Below are 14,441 nucleotides of genomic sequence, written 5' to 3' on the forward strand. Positions count from 1 at the left end.
GTGTCTCTGTCTCTGTCTCTGTCTCTGTCTCTGTCTCTGTCTCTGTCTCTGTCTCTGTCTCTGTCTCTGTCTCTGTCTCTGTCTCTGTCTCTGTCTCTGTCTCTGTCTCTGTCTCTGTGTGTGTGTGTGTGTGTGTGTGTGTGTGTGTGTGTGTGTGTGTGTGTGTGTGTCTGTGTGTGTGTGTGTCTGTGTGTGTGTGTGTGTGTCTCTGTGTGTGTGTGTGTGTGTGTGTGTGTGTGTGTGTGTGTGTGTGTGTGTGTGTGTGTGTGTGTGTGTGTGTGTGTGTGTGTGTGTGTGTGTGTGTGTGTGTGTGTGTCTCTGTGTGTGTGTCTCTGTGTGTGTGTCTCTGTGTGTGTGTCTCTGTGTGTGTCTCTGTGTGTGTGTCTCTGTGTGTGTGTCTCTGTGTGTGTGTCTCTGTGTGTGTACTCACAGCGTCTTTAGATGCCTCTGAGAAGAGAGGAGGCTGGTCTGAGAGGGCTGACAGGAGCAGAGAGATGAGCAGCAGTGTGTAGTAGATGTAGAAGGTTGTGTATCTGAACACAAACACCGTCGACGGCTGGGAGGAAACATCATGAAACACACTGTTCAAAAAAGACCTTTCTTTCATAGACTTCCAAGTCTGAGACAGTTTTACTGGCAATAAAATAAGACTGGACTCTTCTTGTTAGACAACACACACACACACACACACACACACACACACACACACACACACACACACACACACACACACACACACACAAGAACTGGGTGATGTGGACAGAAATCCATATTGCGATAAATGTAAACATTTTTAGCAATAATGATAACGATACGTAACAGAAAGTAATATCGCGAAAAAAAAATGTTATTATTTTTCTCAATGACAACAAGGTCCTCAACAACATTTGTTTTTTGTTTTGATGGACAGTTACAGACATTTACATTTAAGCAGGGCTCTAGACGGTGTGTTTCCAGGGTTACATCAGCAAGCAGGGCTCTAGACGGTGTGTTTCCAGGGCCAGTTACATTACATCAGCAAGCAGGGCTCTAGACGGTGTGTTTCCAGGGCCAGTTACATCAGCAAGCAGGGCTCTAGACGGTGTGTTTCCAGGGTTACATCAGCAAGCAGGGCTCTAGACGGTGTGTTTCCAGGGTTACATCAGCAAGCAGGGCTCTAGACGGTGTGTTTCCAGGGTTACATCAGCAAGCAGGGCTCCAGACGGTGTGTTTCCAGGGTTACATCAGCAAGCAGAGGCTCTAGGCGGGTGTGTTTAGATAATTACATTACATCAGCAAGCAGGGCTCTAGACGGTGTGTTTCAGGGGCCGAATTACATCAGCAAGCAGGGCTCCACCAGACGGTGTGTTTCAGGGTTACATCAGCAAGCAGGGCTCTAGACGGTGTTTCAGGGTCACATCAGCAAGCAGGGCTCTAGACGGTGTGTTTCCAGGGTTACATCAGCAAGCAGGGCTCCAGACGGTGTGTTTCCAGGGTTACATCAGCAAGCAGGGCTCTGGGCGGTGTGTTTCAGGGTTACATCAGCAAGCAGGGCTCTAGACGGTGTGTTTCAGGGGTTACATCAGCAAGCAGAGGGCTCTAGGCAGTGTGTTTCAGGGTTACATCAGCAAGCAGGGCTCACTAGACGGTGTGTTCCAGGGGTTACATCAGCAAGCAGGGCTCTAGGCAGGGTGTGTTTCCAGGGTTACATCAGTAAGCAGGGCTCTAGGCGGTGTGTTTCAGGGAGGGCTCTAGGCGGTGTGTTTACATTACATCAGCAAGCAGGGCTCTAGACGGTGTGTTTCCAGGGTTACATCAGCAAGCAGGGCTCTAGACGGTGTGTTTCAGGGTTACATCAGCAAGCAGGGCTCTAGACGGTGTGTTTCCAGGGTTACATCAGCAAGCAGGGCTCTAGACGGTGTGTTTCAGGGTTACATCAGCAAACAGGGCTCTAGACGGTGTGTTTCCAGGGTTACATCAGCAAGCAGGGCTCTAGACGGTGTGTTTCAGGGTTACATCAGCAAGCAGGGCTCTAGACGGTGTGTTTCAGGGTTACATCAGCAAGCAGGGCTCTAGACGGTGTGTTCCAGGGTTACATCAGCAAGCAGGGGCTCTAGAGGTTTCCAGGGTTACATCACAAGCAGGCCGACGGTGTTTCCAGGGTTACATCAGCAAACAGGGCTCTAGACGGTGTGTTTCCATGGACAGGTAAGACAACTGAGATGGTAGACTACGATTCAAAAGTAAGATATTCCCATGCCACATATCCAGGGAAGGAGTGGTTGATGTGCAAACCTGTCAAAAGGATCCACAATGATCACATTTATTTTTGGCCTCTTCAGAGAATTGGCTGACATCAAAACACTAAACTAGATAACTAACAGTAGATATTGATATTGTGGCTAGATAGCCATGTAGACCAATCTAACTGTAAATATGTTGTTGCTAGATAGCCATGTAGGCAGATTGATTAATAATCTAACTGTAAATATGATATTGTTGCTAGATTGATTAATCAATTAGCCTACAAGGCTATCTAGCAACAACATCATATTTACAGTTAGATTAGCCTAATGCCCTCCTACAGGAACTTCCCAGCCCTAGGCCTAACTTCCCAGCCCTAGCCCAACTTCCCAGCCCTAGGCCTAACTTCCCAGCTCTTGGGCCTAACTTCCCAGCTCTAGGCCTAACTTCCCCAGCCCTCTTGGGCCTAACTTCCCAGCTCTTAGGGCCAACTTCCCAGCTCTTGGGCCCAACTTCCCAGCTAGGCCCAACTTCCAGCTCTAGGCCCAACTTCCCAGCTCTAGGCCCAACTTCCCAGCTCTAGGCCCAACTTCCCAGCCTAGGCCCAACTTCCCAGCCTAGCTTCCCAGGCCCAGCCCTAGGCCTTCCCAGCCCTAGGCCTAACTTCCCAGCCCTGGGCCTAGCCTAGCCCTAGGCCCAACTTCCCAGCCCTTAGGCCCTTCCCAGCCCTTCCCAGCTCTTAGGCCCAACTTCCCAGCCTTAGGGCCCAACTTCCCAGCTCTTAGGCCCAACTTCCCAGCTCTTAGGCCCAACTTCCCAGCTCTTAGCTCCAGCTCTTAGGCCCCTTCCAGCTCTTAGGCCCAACTTCCCAGCTCTTGGAAGTGCCCAACTTCCCAGCTCTTAGGCCCAACTTCCCAGCTCTTAGGCCCAACTTCCCAGCTCTTAGGCCCAACTTCCCAGCTCTTAGGCCCAACTTCCCAGCTCTTAGGCCCAACTTCCCAGCTCTTAGGCCCAACTTCCCAGCTCTTAGGCCCAACTTCCCAGCTCTTAGGCCCAACTTCCCAGCTCTTAGGCCCAACTTCCCAGCTCTTAGGCCCAACTTCCCAGCTCTTAGGCCCCCAACTTCCCAGCCTTAGGCCCAACTTCCCAGCTCTTAGGCCCAACTTCCCAGCTCTTAGGCCCAACTTCCCAGCTCTTAGGCCCAACTTCCCAGCTCTTAGGCCCAACTTCCCAGCTCTTAGGCCCCTTCCCAGCTCTAGGCCCAACTTCCCAGCTCTTAGGCCCAACTTCCCAGCTCTTAGGCCCAACTTCCCAGCTCTTAGGCCCAGCTCTCCAACTTCCCAGCTCTTAGGCCCAACTTCCCAGCTCTTAGGCCCAACTTCCCAGCTCTTAGGCCCAACTTCCCAGCTCTTAGGCCCAACTTCCCAGCTCTTAGGCCCAACTTCCCAGCTCCCAGCTCTAGGCCCAACTTCCCAGCTCTTAGCCCAACTTCCCAGCTCTTAGGCCCAACTTCCCAGCTCTTAGGCCCAACTTCCCAGCTCTTAGGCCCAACTTCCCAGCTCTTAGGCCCAACTTCCCAGCTCTTAGGCCCAACTTCCCAGCTCTTAGGCCCAACTTCCCAGCTCTTAGGCCCAACTTCCCCAGCTCTTAGGCCCAACTTCCCAGCTCTTAGGCCCAACTTCCCAGCTCTTAGGCCCAACTTCCCAGCTCTTAGGCCCAACTTCCCAGCTCTTAGGCCCAACTTCCCAGCTCTTAGGCCCAACTTCCCAGCTCTTAGGCCCAACTTCCCAGCTCTTAGGCCTAACTTCCCAGCTCTAGGCCTAACTTCCCAGCTCTAGGCCTAACTTCCCAGCTCTAGGCCCAACTTCCCAGCTCTAGGCCCAACTTCCCAGCTCTAGGCCTAACTTCCAGCTCTAGGCCTAAGCTCTAGCCTAACTTCCCAGCTCCAGGCCTAACTTCCCAGCTCTAGGCCTAACTTCCCAGCTCTAGGCCTAACTTCCCAGCTCTAGGCCTGGCGCGCTCTAGGGCTCGGCGGGGTTCATCAGAACCATACTAACTCCAGCCTAGTCCGGTTGTAAAGTGTTGCCATGAACACAACACTAAGAGGTGAGAGATACCTGGAAAACTCCCAGAAAGCTGTGACTCTCTGTAACCTCTTTAAGGAATACCTAGGATAGGATAAAGTAATCCTTCTACCCCCCCTTAAAAGATTTAGATGCACTATTGTAAAGTGGCTGTTCCACTGGATGTCATAAGGTGAATGCACCAATTTGTAAGTCACTCTGGATAAGAGCGTCTGCTAAATGACTTAAATGTAAATGTAAATCTGTAACTACAACCCCCCACCCCCACCCCCACAGTAGCATTTTGAGCAACGGTCATATGATTATGCTTCTCAGAATGAATCTCTACCTCCTCCGTGTCACAGCGGAGAGAGGAAGTGAGTCAGCAGACGACAGCCAAACAAACAGACAGGCAGAGAGTTTCAGGGTAGTGGGTTAGCAGGAATCAACATAATGCATAAAAGGCTAGCAGGAATCAACATAATGCATGTTGACCACATTATGATTCTAGAACAATCCACAGGAACGTTGTGTAACAAAATCACCCCAAATAATGGTTCTAGAACAATCCACAGGAACATTGTGTAACACAATCAACCCAAATAATGGTTCTAGAACAATCCACAGGAACATTGTATAACAAAATCACCCCAAATAATGGTTCTAGAACAATCCACAGGGACGTTGTGTAACAAAATCACCCCAAATAATGGTTCTAGAACAATCCACAGGAACATTGTATAACAAAACCACCCCAAATAATGGTTCTAGAACAATCCACAGGGACATTGTGTAACAAAATCACCCCAAATAATGGTTCTAGAACAATCCACAGGAACATTGTATAACAAAATCACCCCAAATAATGGTTCTAGAACAATCCACAGGAACGTTGTATAACAAAATCACCCCAAATAATGGTTCTAGAACAATCCACAGGGACGTTGTGTAACAAAATCACCCCAAATAATGGTTCTAGAACAATCCACAGGGACGTTGTGTAACAAAATCACCCCAAATAATGGTTCTAGAACAATCCACAGGGACGTTGTGTAACAAAATCTCTATTTTTTCTACTACTGTGTTATTGACTTGTTAATTGTTTACTCCATGTGTAACTCTGTTGCTGTCTGTTCACACTGCTACGCTTTATCTTGGACAGGTCGCAGTTGCAAATGAGAACTTGTTCTCAACTAGCCTACCTGGTTAAATAAAGGTGAAATAAAATAAAAATATCTGTAATTCTGGGTTCATCGTCCCAGCTCTAACACACAACCTGTCTCTCTCTCACCTCGTTGAGGGCTTGTATGACCGTTCATCGTCCCAGCTCTAACACACAACCTGTCTCTCTCTCACCTCGTTGAGGGCTTGTATGATCTTGGATCTGAATGTGACGGAAGCACAGAGGACGGCCACCAGCCAGAAGTTGAGCATCACCCCTGAAGACTGGACTCCTTTTAACCTCTCATACTGAGTCAGGAGGGTGGCTAGCAGCTGGGGAGAGAACACACACACATTAGAACAACATATACACACACACACACACACACAGAACAACACACACACACACACACACAGACACACACACATTAGAACAACACACACACACACACACACACACACACACACACACACACATTAGAACAACATATACACACACACACACACACACACATTAGAACAACATACACACACACACACACTAGAACATATACACACACACACATTAGAACACATACACACACATTAGGACAACATATACACACACATTAGGACAACATATACACACACACACACATTAGGACAACATATACACACACACACACATTAGGACAACATATACACACACACACACATTAGGACAACATATACACACACACACACATTAGGACAACATATACACACACACACACATTAGGACAACATATACACACACACACACACATTAGGACAACATATACACACACACACACACATTAGGACAACATATACACACACACACACATTAGGACAACATATACACACACACACACATTAGGACAACATATACACACACACACACATTAGGACAACACACACACACACACACACACATTAGGACAACACACACACACACACATTAGGACAACACACACACACACACATTAGGACAACACACACACACACACTAGGACAACACACACACACACACATTAGGACAACACACACACACACACACACACACACACACACACACACACACACACACACACACACACACACACACACACACACACACACACACACACACACATAGAACACGTACATCCCGTTCAGATCTGACACCACTTGTGAGTGCACACACGTTTAATATTATGCATTTGATCCTCGCGGGAATTGAACCCGCGACCTTGCCGTTGCTAGCGCCATGCTCTTACCAACATGTACCAATCATGCCCAGGTGTTAATAACACTATAAAAACCACTCCTCCTACTGACTACATTCATACAGTATTTATATTGAATCACTACATACTGGGACTATGACAAGGCAGCAAGGTACTGGGTACTGGTAGACAGTATTATACTGAATCACTAGATACTGGTAGACAGTATTATACTGAATCACTAGATACTGGTAGACACAGTATTATACTGAATCACTAGATACTGGGTACTGGTAGACACAGTATTATACTGAATCACTAGATACTGGTAGACAGTATTATACTGAATCACTAGATACTGGTAGACAGTATTATACTGAATCACTAGATACTGGGTACTGGTAGACACAGTATTATACTGAATCACTAGATACTGGTAGACACAGTATTATACTGAATCACTAGATACTGGTAGACACAGTATTATACTGAATCACTAGATACTGGGTACTGGTAGACACAGTATTATACTGAATCACTAGATACTGGTAGATACAGTATTATACTGAATCACTAGATACTGGGTACTGGTAGACACAGTATTATACTGAATCACTAGATACTGGTAGACAGTATTATACTGAATCACTCAAATGTTCTTTCCCGGGGCCCGGACCGAAGCTAACACCCCCCCTCCCCCCCAGCTAAGACCCTTACAGGCCGACCACTCCCCTCCAGCTAAGACCCTTACAGGCCGACCACTCCCCCAGCTAAGACTCTTACAGGCCGACCACTCCCCTCCCAGCTAAGACCCTTACAGGCCGACCACTCCCCTCCCAGCTAAGACCCTTACAGGCCGACCACTCCCCTCCCAGCTAAGACCCTTACAGGCCGACCACTCCCTCCCAGCTAAGACCCTTACAGGCCGACCACTCCCTCCCAGCTAAGCTCCCCTCCCAGCTAAGACCCTTACAGGCCGACCACTCCCCTCCCAGCTAAGACCCTTACAGGCCGACCACTCCCCTCCCAGCTAAGACCCTTACAGGCCGACCACTCCCCTCCCAGCTAAGACCCTTACAGGCCGACCACTCCCCCCAGCTAAGACCCTTACAGGCCGACCACTCCCCTCCCAGCTAAGACCCTTACAGGCCAACCACTCCCCCCCAGCTAAGACCCTTACAGGCCAACCACTCCCCCAGCTAAGACCCTTACAGGCCGACCCCTCCCCCAGCTAAGACCCTTACAGGCCGACCACTCCCCCAGCTAAGACCCTTACAGGCCGACCACTCCCCCAGCTAAGACCCTTACAGGCCGACCCCCCTCAGCTAAGACCCTTTTGATCCAGCCCACCAGCACGGTGCCGAGCATGGTGGGGCTAACCAGATAAACAGGGTTGGTTGTTACCATAGTGGCGAGCATGGTGGGGTTAACCAGATAAACAGCGTTGGTTGTTACCATAGTGATGCCGAGCATGGTGGGGCTAACCAGATAAACAGCGTGGGTTGTTACCATAGTGATGCCGGCATGGTGGGGCTAACCAGATAAACAGCGTTGGTTGTTACCATAGTGATGCCGAGCATGGTGGGGCTGACCAGATAAACAGGGTTGGTTGTTACCATAGTGATGCCGAGCATGGTGGGGCTAACCAGATAAACAGGGTTGGTTGTTACCATAGTGATGCCGAGCATGGTGGGGCTGACCAGATAAACAGTGTTGGTTGTTACCATAGTGATGCCGAGCATGGTGGGGCTAACCAGATAAACAGCGTTGGTTGTTACCATAGTGATGCCGAGCATGGTGGGGCTAACCAGATAAACAGTGTTGGTTGTTACCATAGTGATGCCGAGCATGGTGGGGCTAACCAGATAAACAGCGTTGGTTGTTACCATAGTGATGCCGAGCATGGTGGGGCTAACCAGATAAACAGCGTTGGTTGTTACCATAGTGATGCCGAGCATGGTGGGGCTAACCAGATAAACAGGGTTGGTTGTTACCATAGTGATGCCGAGCATGGTGGGGCTAACCAGATAAACAGCGTTGGTTGTTACCATAGTGATGCCGAGCATGGTGGGGCTAACCAGATAAACAGCGTTGGTTGTTACCATAGTGATGCCGAGCATGGTGGGGCTAACCAGATAAACAGCGTTGGTTGTTACCATAGTGATGCCGAGCATGGTGGGGCTAACCAGATAAACAGGGTTGGTTGTTACCATAGTGATGCCGAGCATGGTGGGGCTGACCAGATAAACAGGGTTGGTTGTTACCATAGTGATGCCGAGCATGGTGGGGCTGACCAGATAAACAGCGTTGGTTGTTACCATAGTGATGCCGAGCATGGTGGGGCTAACCAGATAAACAGCGTTGGTTGTTACCATAGTGATGCCGAGCATGGTGGGGCTGACCAGATAAACAGCGTTGGTTGTTACCATAGTGATGCCGAGCATGGTGGGGCTGACCAGATAAACAGGGTTGGTTGTTACCATAGTGATGCCGAGCATGGTGGGGCTAACCAGATAAACAGCGTTGGTTGTTACCATAGTGATGCCGAGCATGGTGGGGCTAACCAGATAAACAGCGTTGGTTGTTACCATAGTGATGCCGAGCATGGTGGGGCTAACCAGATAAACAGCGTTGGTTGTTACCATAGTGATGCCGAGCATGGTGGGGCTAACCAGATAAACAGCGTTGGTTGTTACCATAGTGATGCCGAGCATGGTGGGGCTAACCAGATAAACAGGGTTGGTTGTTACCATAGTGATGCCGAGCATGGTGGGGCTGACCAGATAAACAGCGTTGGTTGTTACCATAGTGATGCCGAGCATGGTGGGGCTGACCAGATAAACAGGGTTGGTTGTTACCATAGTGATGCCGAGCATGGTGGGGCTGACCAGATAAACAGCGTTGGTTGTTACCATAGTGATGCCGAGTATGGTGGGGCTAACCAGATAAACAGCGTTGGTTGTTACCATAGTGATGCCGAGCAGGGTGGGGCTAACCAGATAAACAGCGTTGGTTGTTACCATAGTGATGCCGAGCAGGGTGGGGCTAACCAGATAAACAGCGTTGGTTGTTACCATAGTGATGCCGAGCAGGGTGGGGCTAACCAGACAGCGTTGGTTGTTACCATAGTGATGCCGAGCATGGTGGGGCTGACCAGATAAACAGCGTGGGTTGTTACCATAGTGATGCCGAGCATGGTGGGGCTAACCAGATAAACAGCGTGGGTTGTTACCATAGTGATGCCGAGCATGGTGGGGCTGACCAGATAAACAGCGTTGGTTGTTACCATAGTGATGCCGAGCATGGTGGGGCTAACCAGATAAACAGCGTTGGTTGTTACCATAGTGATGCCGAGCATGGTGGGGCTGACCAGATAAACAGCGTTGGTTGTTACCATAGTGATGCCGAGCATGGTGGGGCTAACCAGATAAACAGCGTTGGTTGTTACCATAGTGATGCCGAGCATGGTGGGGCTAACCAGATAAACAGTGTTGGTTGTTACCATAGTGATGCCGAGCATGGTGGGGCTAACCAGATAAACAGCGTTGGTTGTTACCATAGTGATGCCGAGCATGGTGGGGCTAACCAGATAAACAGCGTTGGTTGTTACCATAGTGATGCCGAGCATGGTGGGGCTAACCAGATAAACAGCGTTGGTTGTTACCATAGTGATGCCGAGCATGGTGGGGCTAACCAGATAAACAGGGTTGGTTGTTACCATAGTGATGCCGAGCATGGTGGGGCTAACCAGATAAACAGCGTTGGTTGTTACCATAGTGATGCCGAGCATGGTGGGGCTAACCAGATAAACAGCGTTGGTTGTTACCATAGTGATGCCGAGCATGGTGGGGCTAGCCAGATAAACAGCGTTGGTTGTTACCATAGTGATGCCGAGCATGGTGGGGCTAACCAGATAAACAGGGTTGGTTGTTACCATAGTGATGCCGAGCATGGTGGGGCTGACCAGATAAACAGCGTTGGTTGTTACCATAGTGATGCCGAGCATGGTGGGGCTGACCAGATAAACAGGGTTGGTTGTTACCATAGTGATGCCGAGCATGGTGGGGCTGACCAGATAAACAGCGTTGGTTGTTACCATAGTGATGCCGAGCATGGTGGGGCTGACCAGATAAACAGGGTTGGTTGTTACCATAGTGATGCCGAGCATGGTGGGGCTAACCAGATAAACAGCGTTGGTTGTTACCATAGTGATGCCGAGCATGGTGGGGCTGACCAGATAAACAGGGTTGGTTGTTACCATAGTGATGCCGAGCATGGTGGGGCTAACCAGATAAACAGCGTTGGTTGTTACCATAGTGATGCCGAGCATGGTGGGGCTAACCAGATAAACAGGGTTGGTTGTTACCATAGTGATGCCGAGCATGGTGGGGCTGACCAGATAAACAGCGTTGGTTGTTACCATAGTGATGCCGAGCATGGTGGGGCTAACCAGATAAACAGCGTTGGTTGTTACCATAGTGATGCCGAGCATGGTGGGGCTAACCAGATAAACAGCGTTGGTTGTTACCATAGTGATGCCGAGCATGGTGGGGCTAACCAGATAAACAGGGTTGGTTGTTACCATAGTGATGCCGAGCATGGTGGGGCTAACCAGATAAACAGCGTTGGTTGTTACCATAGTGATGCCGAGCATGGTGGGGCTAACCAGATAAACAGCGTTGGTTGTTACCATAGTGATGCCAGAGCGTTGGTTGTTACCATAGTGATGCATGGTGGGGCTAACCAGATAAACAGCGTTGGTTGTTACCATAGTGATGCCGAGCATGGTGGGGCTGACCAGATAAACAGGGTTGGTTGTTACCATAGTGATGCCGAGCATGGTGGGGCTGACCAGATAAACAGCGTTGGTTGTTACCATAGTGATGCCGAGCATGGTGGGGCTGACCAGATAAACAGGGTTGGTTGTTACCATAGTGATGCCGAGCATGGTGGGGCTAACCAGATAAACAGCGTTGGTTGTTACCATAGTGATGCCGAGCATGGTGGGGCTGACCAGATAAACAGGGTTGGTTGTTACCATAGTGATGCCGAGCATGGTGGGGCTAACCAGATAAACAGCGTTGGTTGTTACCATAGTGATGCCGAGCATGGTGGGGCTAACCAGATAAACAGGGTTGGTTGTTACCATAGTGATGCCGAGCATGGTGGGGCTGACCAGATAAACAGGGTTGGTTGTTACCATAGTGATGCCGAGCATGGTGGGGCTGACCAGATAAACAGCGTTGGTTGTTACCATAGTGATGCCGAGCATGGTGGGGCTAACCAGATAAACAGCGTTGGTTGTTACCATAGTGATGCCGAGCAGGGTGGGGCTAACCAGATAAACAGCGTTGGTTGTTACCATAGTGATGCCGAGCAGGGTGGGGCTAACCAGATAAACAGCGTTGGTTGTTACCATAGTGATGCCGAGCAGGGTGGGGCTAACCAGATAAACAGCGTTGGTTGTTACCATAGTGATGCCGAGCATGGTGGGGCTAACCAGATAAACAGCGTTGGTTGTTACCATAGTGATGCCGAGCATGGTGGGGCTGACCAGATAAACAGCGTGGGTTGTTACCATAGTGATGCCGAGCAGGGTGGGGCTGACCAGATAAACAGCGTTGGTTGTTACCATAGTGATGCCGAGCAGGGTGGGGCTGACCAGATAAACAGGGTTGGTTGTTACCATAGTGATGCCGAGCATGGTGGGGCTGACCAGATAAACAGGTGCCTGGGTGGAGGAGGAGGCATCGCTGTCATGCTGGCTTCTTTCCCAGAAAGAGTAAAACACATCTGCCCAGCAGACGATCCACAGGAGAAAACCTACTGCCTGGAGGAGAGGATGAGAGCAGAGCAGGAAGAAGACTTTATTGTGCATTTTCAGATCATGGAAATTCATATTTTGCTTTAAACCCCATTCCCGGAGAAACACATGCACCCAAACACACACACGCAAACACACACACAACCTTGCCGGCCGGCCGCAGGGCAGTGACCCGGAGCAGCTGAGGGTCAAGTTTAAGTGACACGACAGCAGGATGCATCTAGGATGTTATTGCTAATCTAGGATACTCATTCCTCACTACTTTTGCCCAGAGCCTTTCTGGCCAGGGCCCTAGGGTAGTGCGTGAAAAGTAGTGCGTGAAATAGGGAACCAATTTGGGATGCAGATGAAGGAAGAGGAAATTAGGTGTGTGTCAGGATATTGTCTTGTCAGACACTCTACCACACAGAGAAGCCTGTGTTCTGAAATTACTCTCCTGGTTGTTCAGAGAGAGAGAGAGAGAGAGAGAGAGAGTTAGCTTGATATATATGTTTCTCTGGTTGTTCAGAGAGAGAGAGAGAGAGAGAGTGTTAGCTTGATATATATGTTTCTCTGGTTGTTCAGAGAGAGAGAGAGAGAGAGTGTTAGCTTGATATATATGTTTCTCTGGTTGTTCAGAGAGAGAGAGAGAGTTAGCTTGATATATATGTTTCTCTGGTTGTTCAGAGAGAGAGAGAGAGAGAGAGAGAGAGTGTTAGCTTGATATATATGTTTCTCTGGTTGTTCAGAGAGAGAGAGAGAGTTAGCTTGATATATATGTTTCTCTGGTTGTTCAGAGAGAGAGAGAGAGAGAGAGAGAGAGTGTTAGCTTGATATATATGTTTCTCTGGTTGTTCAGAGAGAGAGAGAGAGAGAGAGAGAGAGTGTTAGCTTGATATATATGTTTCTCTGGTTGTTCAGAGAGAGAGAGAGAGAGAGAGAGAGTGTTAGCTTGATATATATGTTTCTCTGGTTGTTCAGAGAGAGAGAGAGAGTGTTAGCTTGATATATATGTTTCTCTGGTTGTTCAGAGAGAGAGAGAGAGAGAGAGAGAGAGTGTTAGCTTGATATATATGTTTCTCTGGTTGTTCAGAGAGAGAGAGAGAGAGAGAGAGAGAGTTAGCTTGATATATATGTTTCTCTGGTTGTTCAGAGAGAGAGAGAGAGAGAGTGTTAGCTTGATATATATGTTTCTCTGGTTGTTCAGAGAGAGAGAGAGAGAGAGTGTTAGCTTGATATATATGTTTCTCTGGTTGTTCAGAGAGAGAGAGAGAGAGAGAGAGAGTTAGCTTGATATATATGTTTCTCTGGTTGTTCAGAGAGAGAGAGTGTTAGCTGGATATATATGTTTCTCTGGTTGTTCAGAGAGAGAGAGAGAGAGAGTTAGCTTGATATATATGTTTCTCTGGTTGTTCAGAGAGAGAGAGTTAGCTTGATATATATGTTTCTCTGGTTGTTCAGAGAGAGAGAGAGAGAGAGAGAGAGTTAGCTTGATATATATGTTTCTCTGGTTGTTCAGAGAGAGAGAGAGTTAGATATATATGTTTCTCTGGTTGAGAGAGAGAGAGAGAGAGTGTTAGCTTGATATATATGTTTCTCTGGTTGTTCAGAGAGAGAGAGAGAGAGTTAGCTTGATATATATGTTTCTCTGGTTGTTCAGAGAGAGAGAGAGAGAGAGAGTGTTAGCTTGCTATATATGTTTCTCTGGTTGTTCAGAGAGAGAGAGAGAGTGTTAGCTTGATATATATGTTTCTCTGGTTGTTCAGAGAGAGAGAGTTAGCTTGATATATATGTTTCTCTGGTTGAGAGAGAGTTAGCTTGATATATATGTTTCTCTGGTTGTTCAGAGAGAGAGAGAGTTAGCTTGATATATATGTTTCTCTGGTTGTTCAGAGAGAGAGAGTTAGCTTGATATATATGTTTCTCTGGTTGTTCAGAGAGAGAGAGTTAGCTTGATATATATGTTTCTCTGGTTGAGAGAGAGAG

The 14,441-nt window shown here is 48.4% G+C and overlaps 1 protein-coding gene across 1 annotated transcript; it reads right to left on the reverse strand.

The window, feature by feature from the left end:
* Nucleotides 1-430: 430 nt before the first annotated feature.
* On the reverse strand, nucleotides 431-12,557 carry LOC124029265 (multidrug resistance-associated protein 1-like; the record flags this gene model as incomplete). The annotated part of the gene is made up of 3 exons (XM_046341036.1): nucleotides 12,339-12,557; nucleotides 5,643-5,780; nucleotides 431-556 (listed from the first exon to the last, which is right to left on the reverse strand). Coding segments are annotated over exons 1-3 (477 nt in total), but the record flags the coding sequence as incomplete, so codon positions are not given.
* Nucleotides 12,558-14,441: the final 1,884 nt, after the last annotated feature.

The sequence above is a fragment of the Oncorhynchus gorbuscha genome, unplaced genomic scaffold (genome assembly GCF_021184085.1).
Source record: "Oncorhynchus gorbuscha isolate QuinsamMale2020 ecotype Even-year unplaced genomic scaffold, OgorEven_v1.0 Un_scaffold_5933, whole genome shotgun sequence".
NCBI classification, from domain to species: domain Eukaryota; kingdom Metazoa; phylum Chordata; class Actinopteri; order Salmoniformes; family Salmonidae; genus Oncorhynchus; species Oncorhynchus gorbuscha.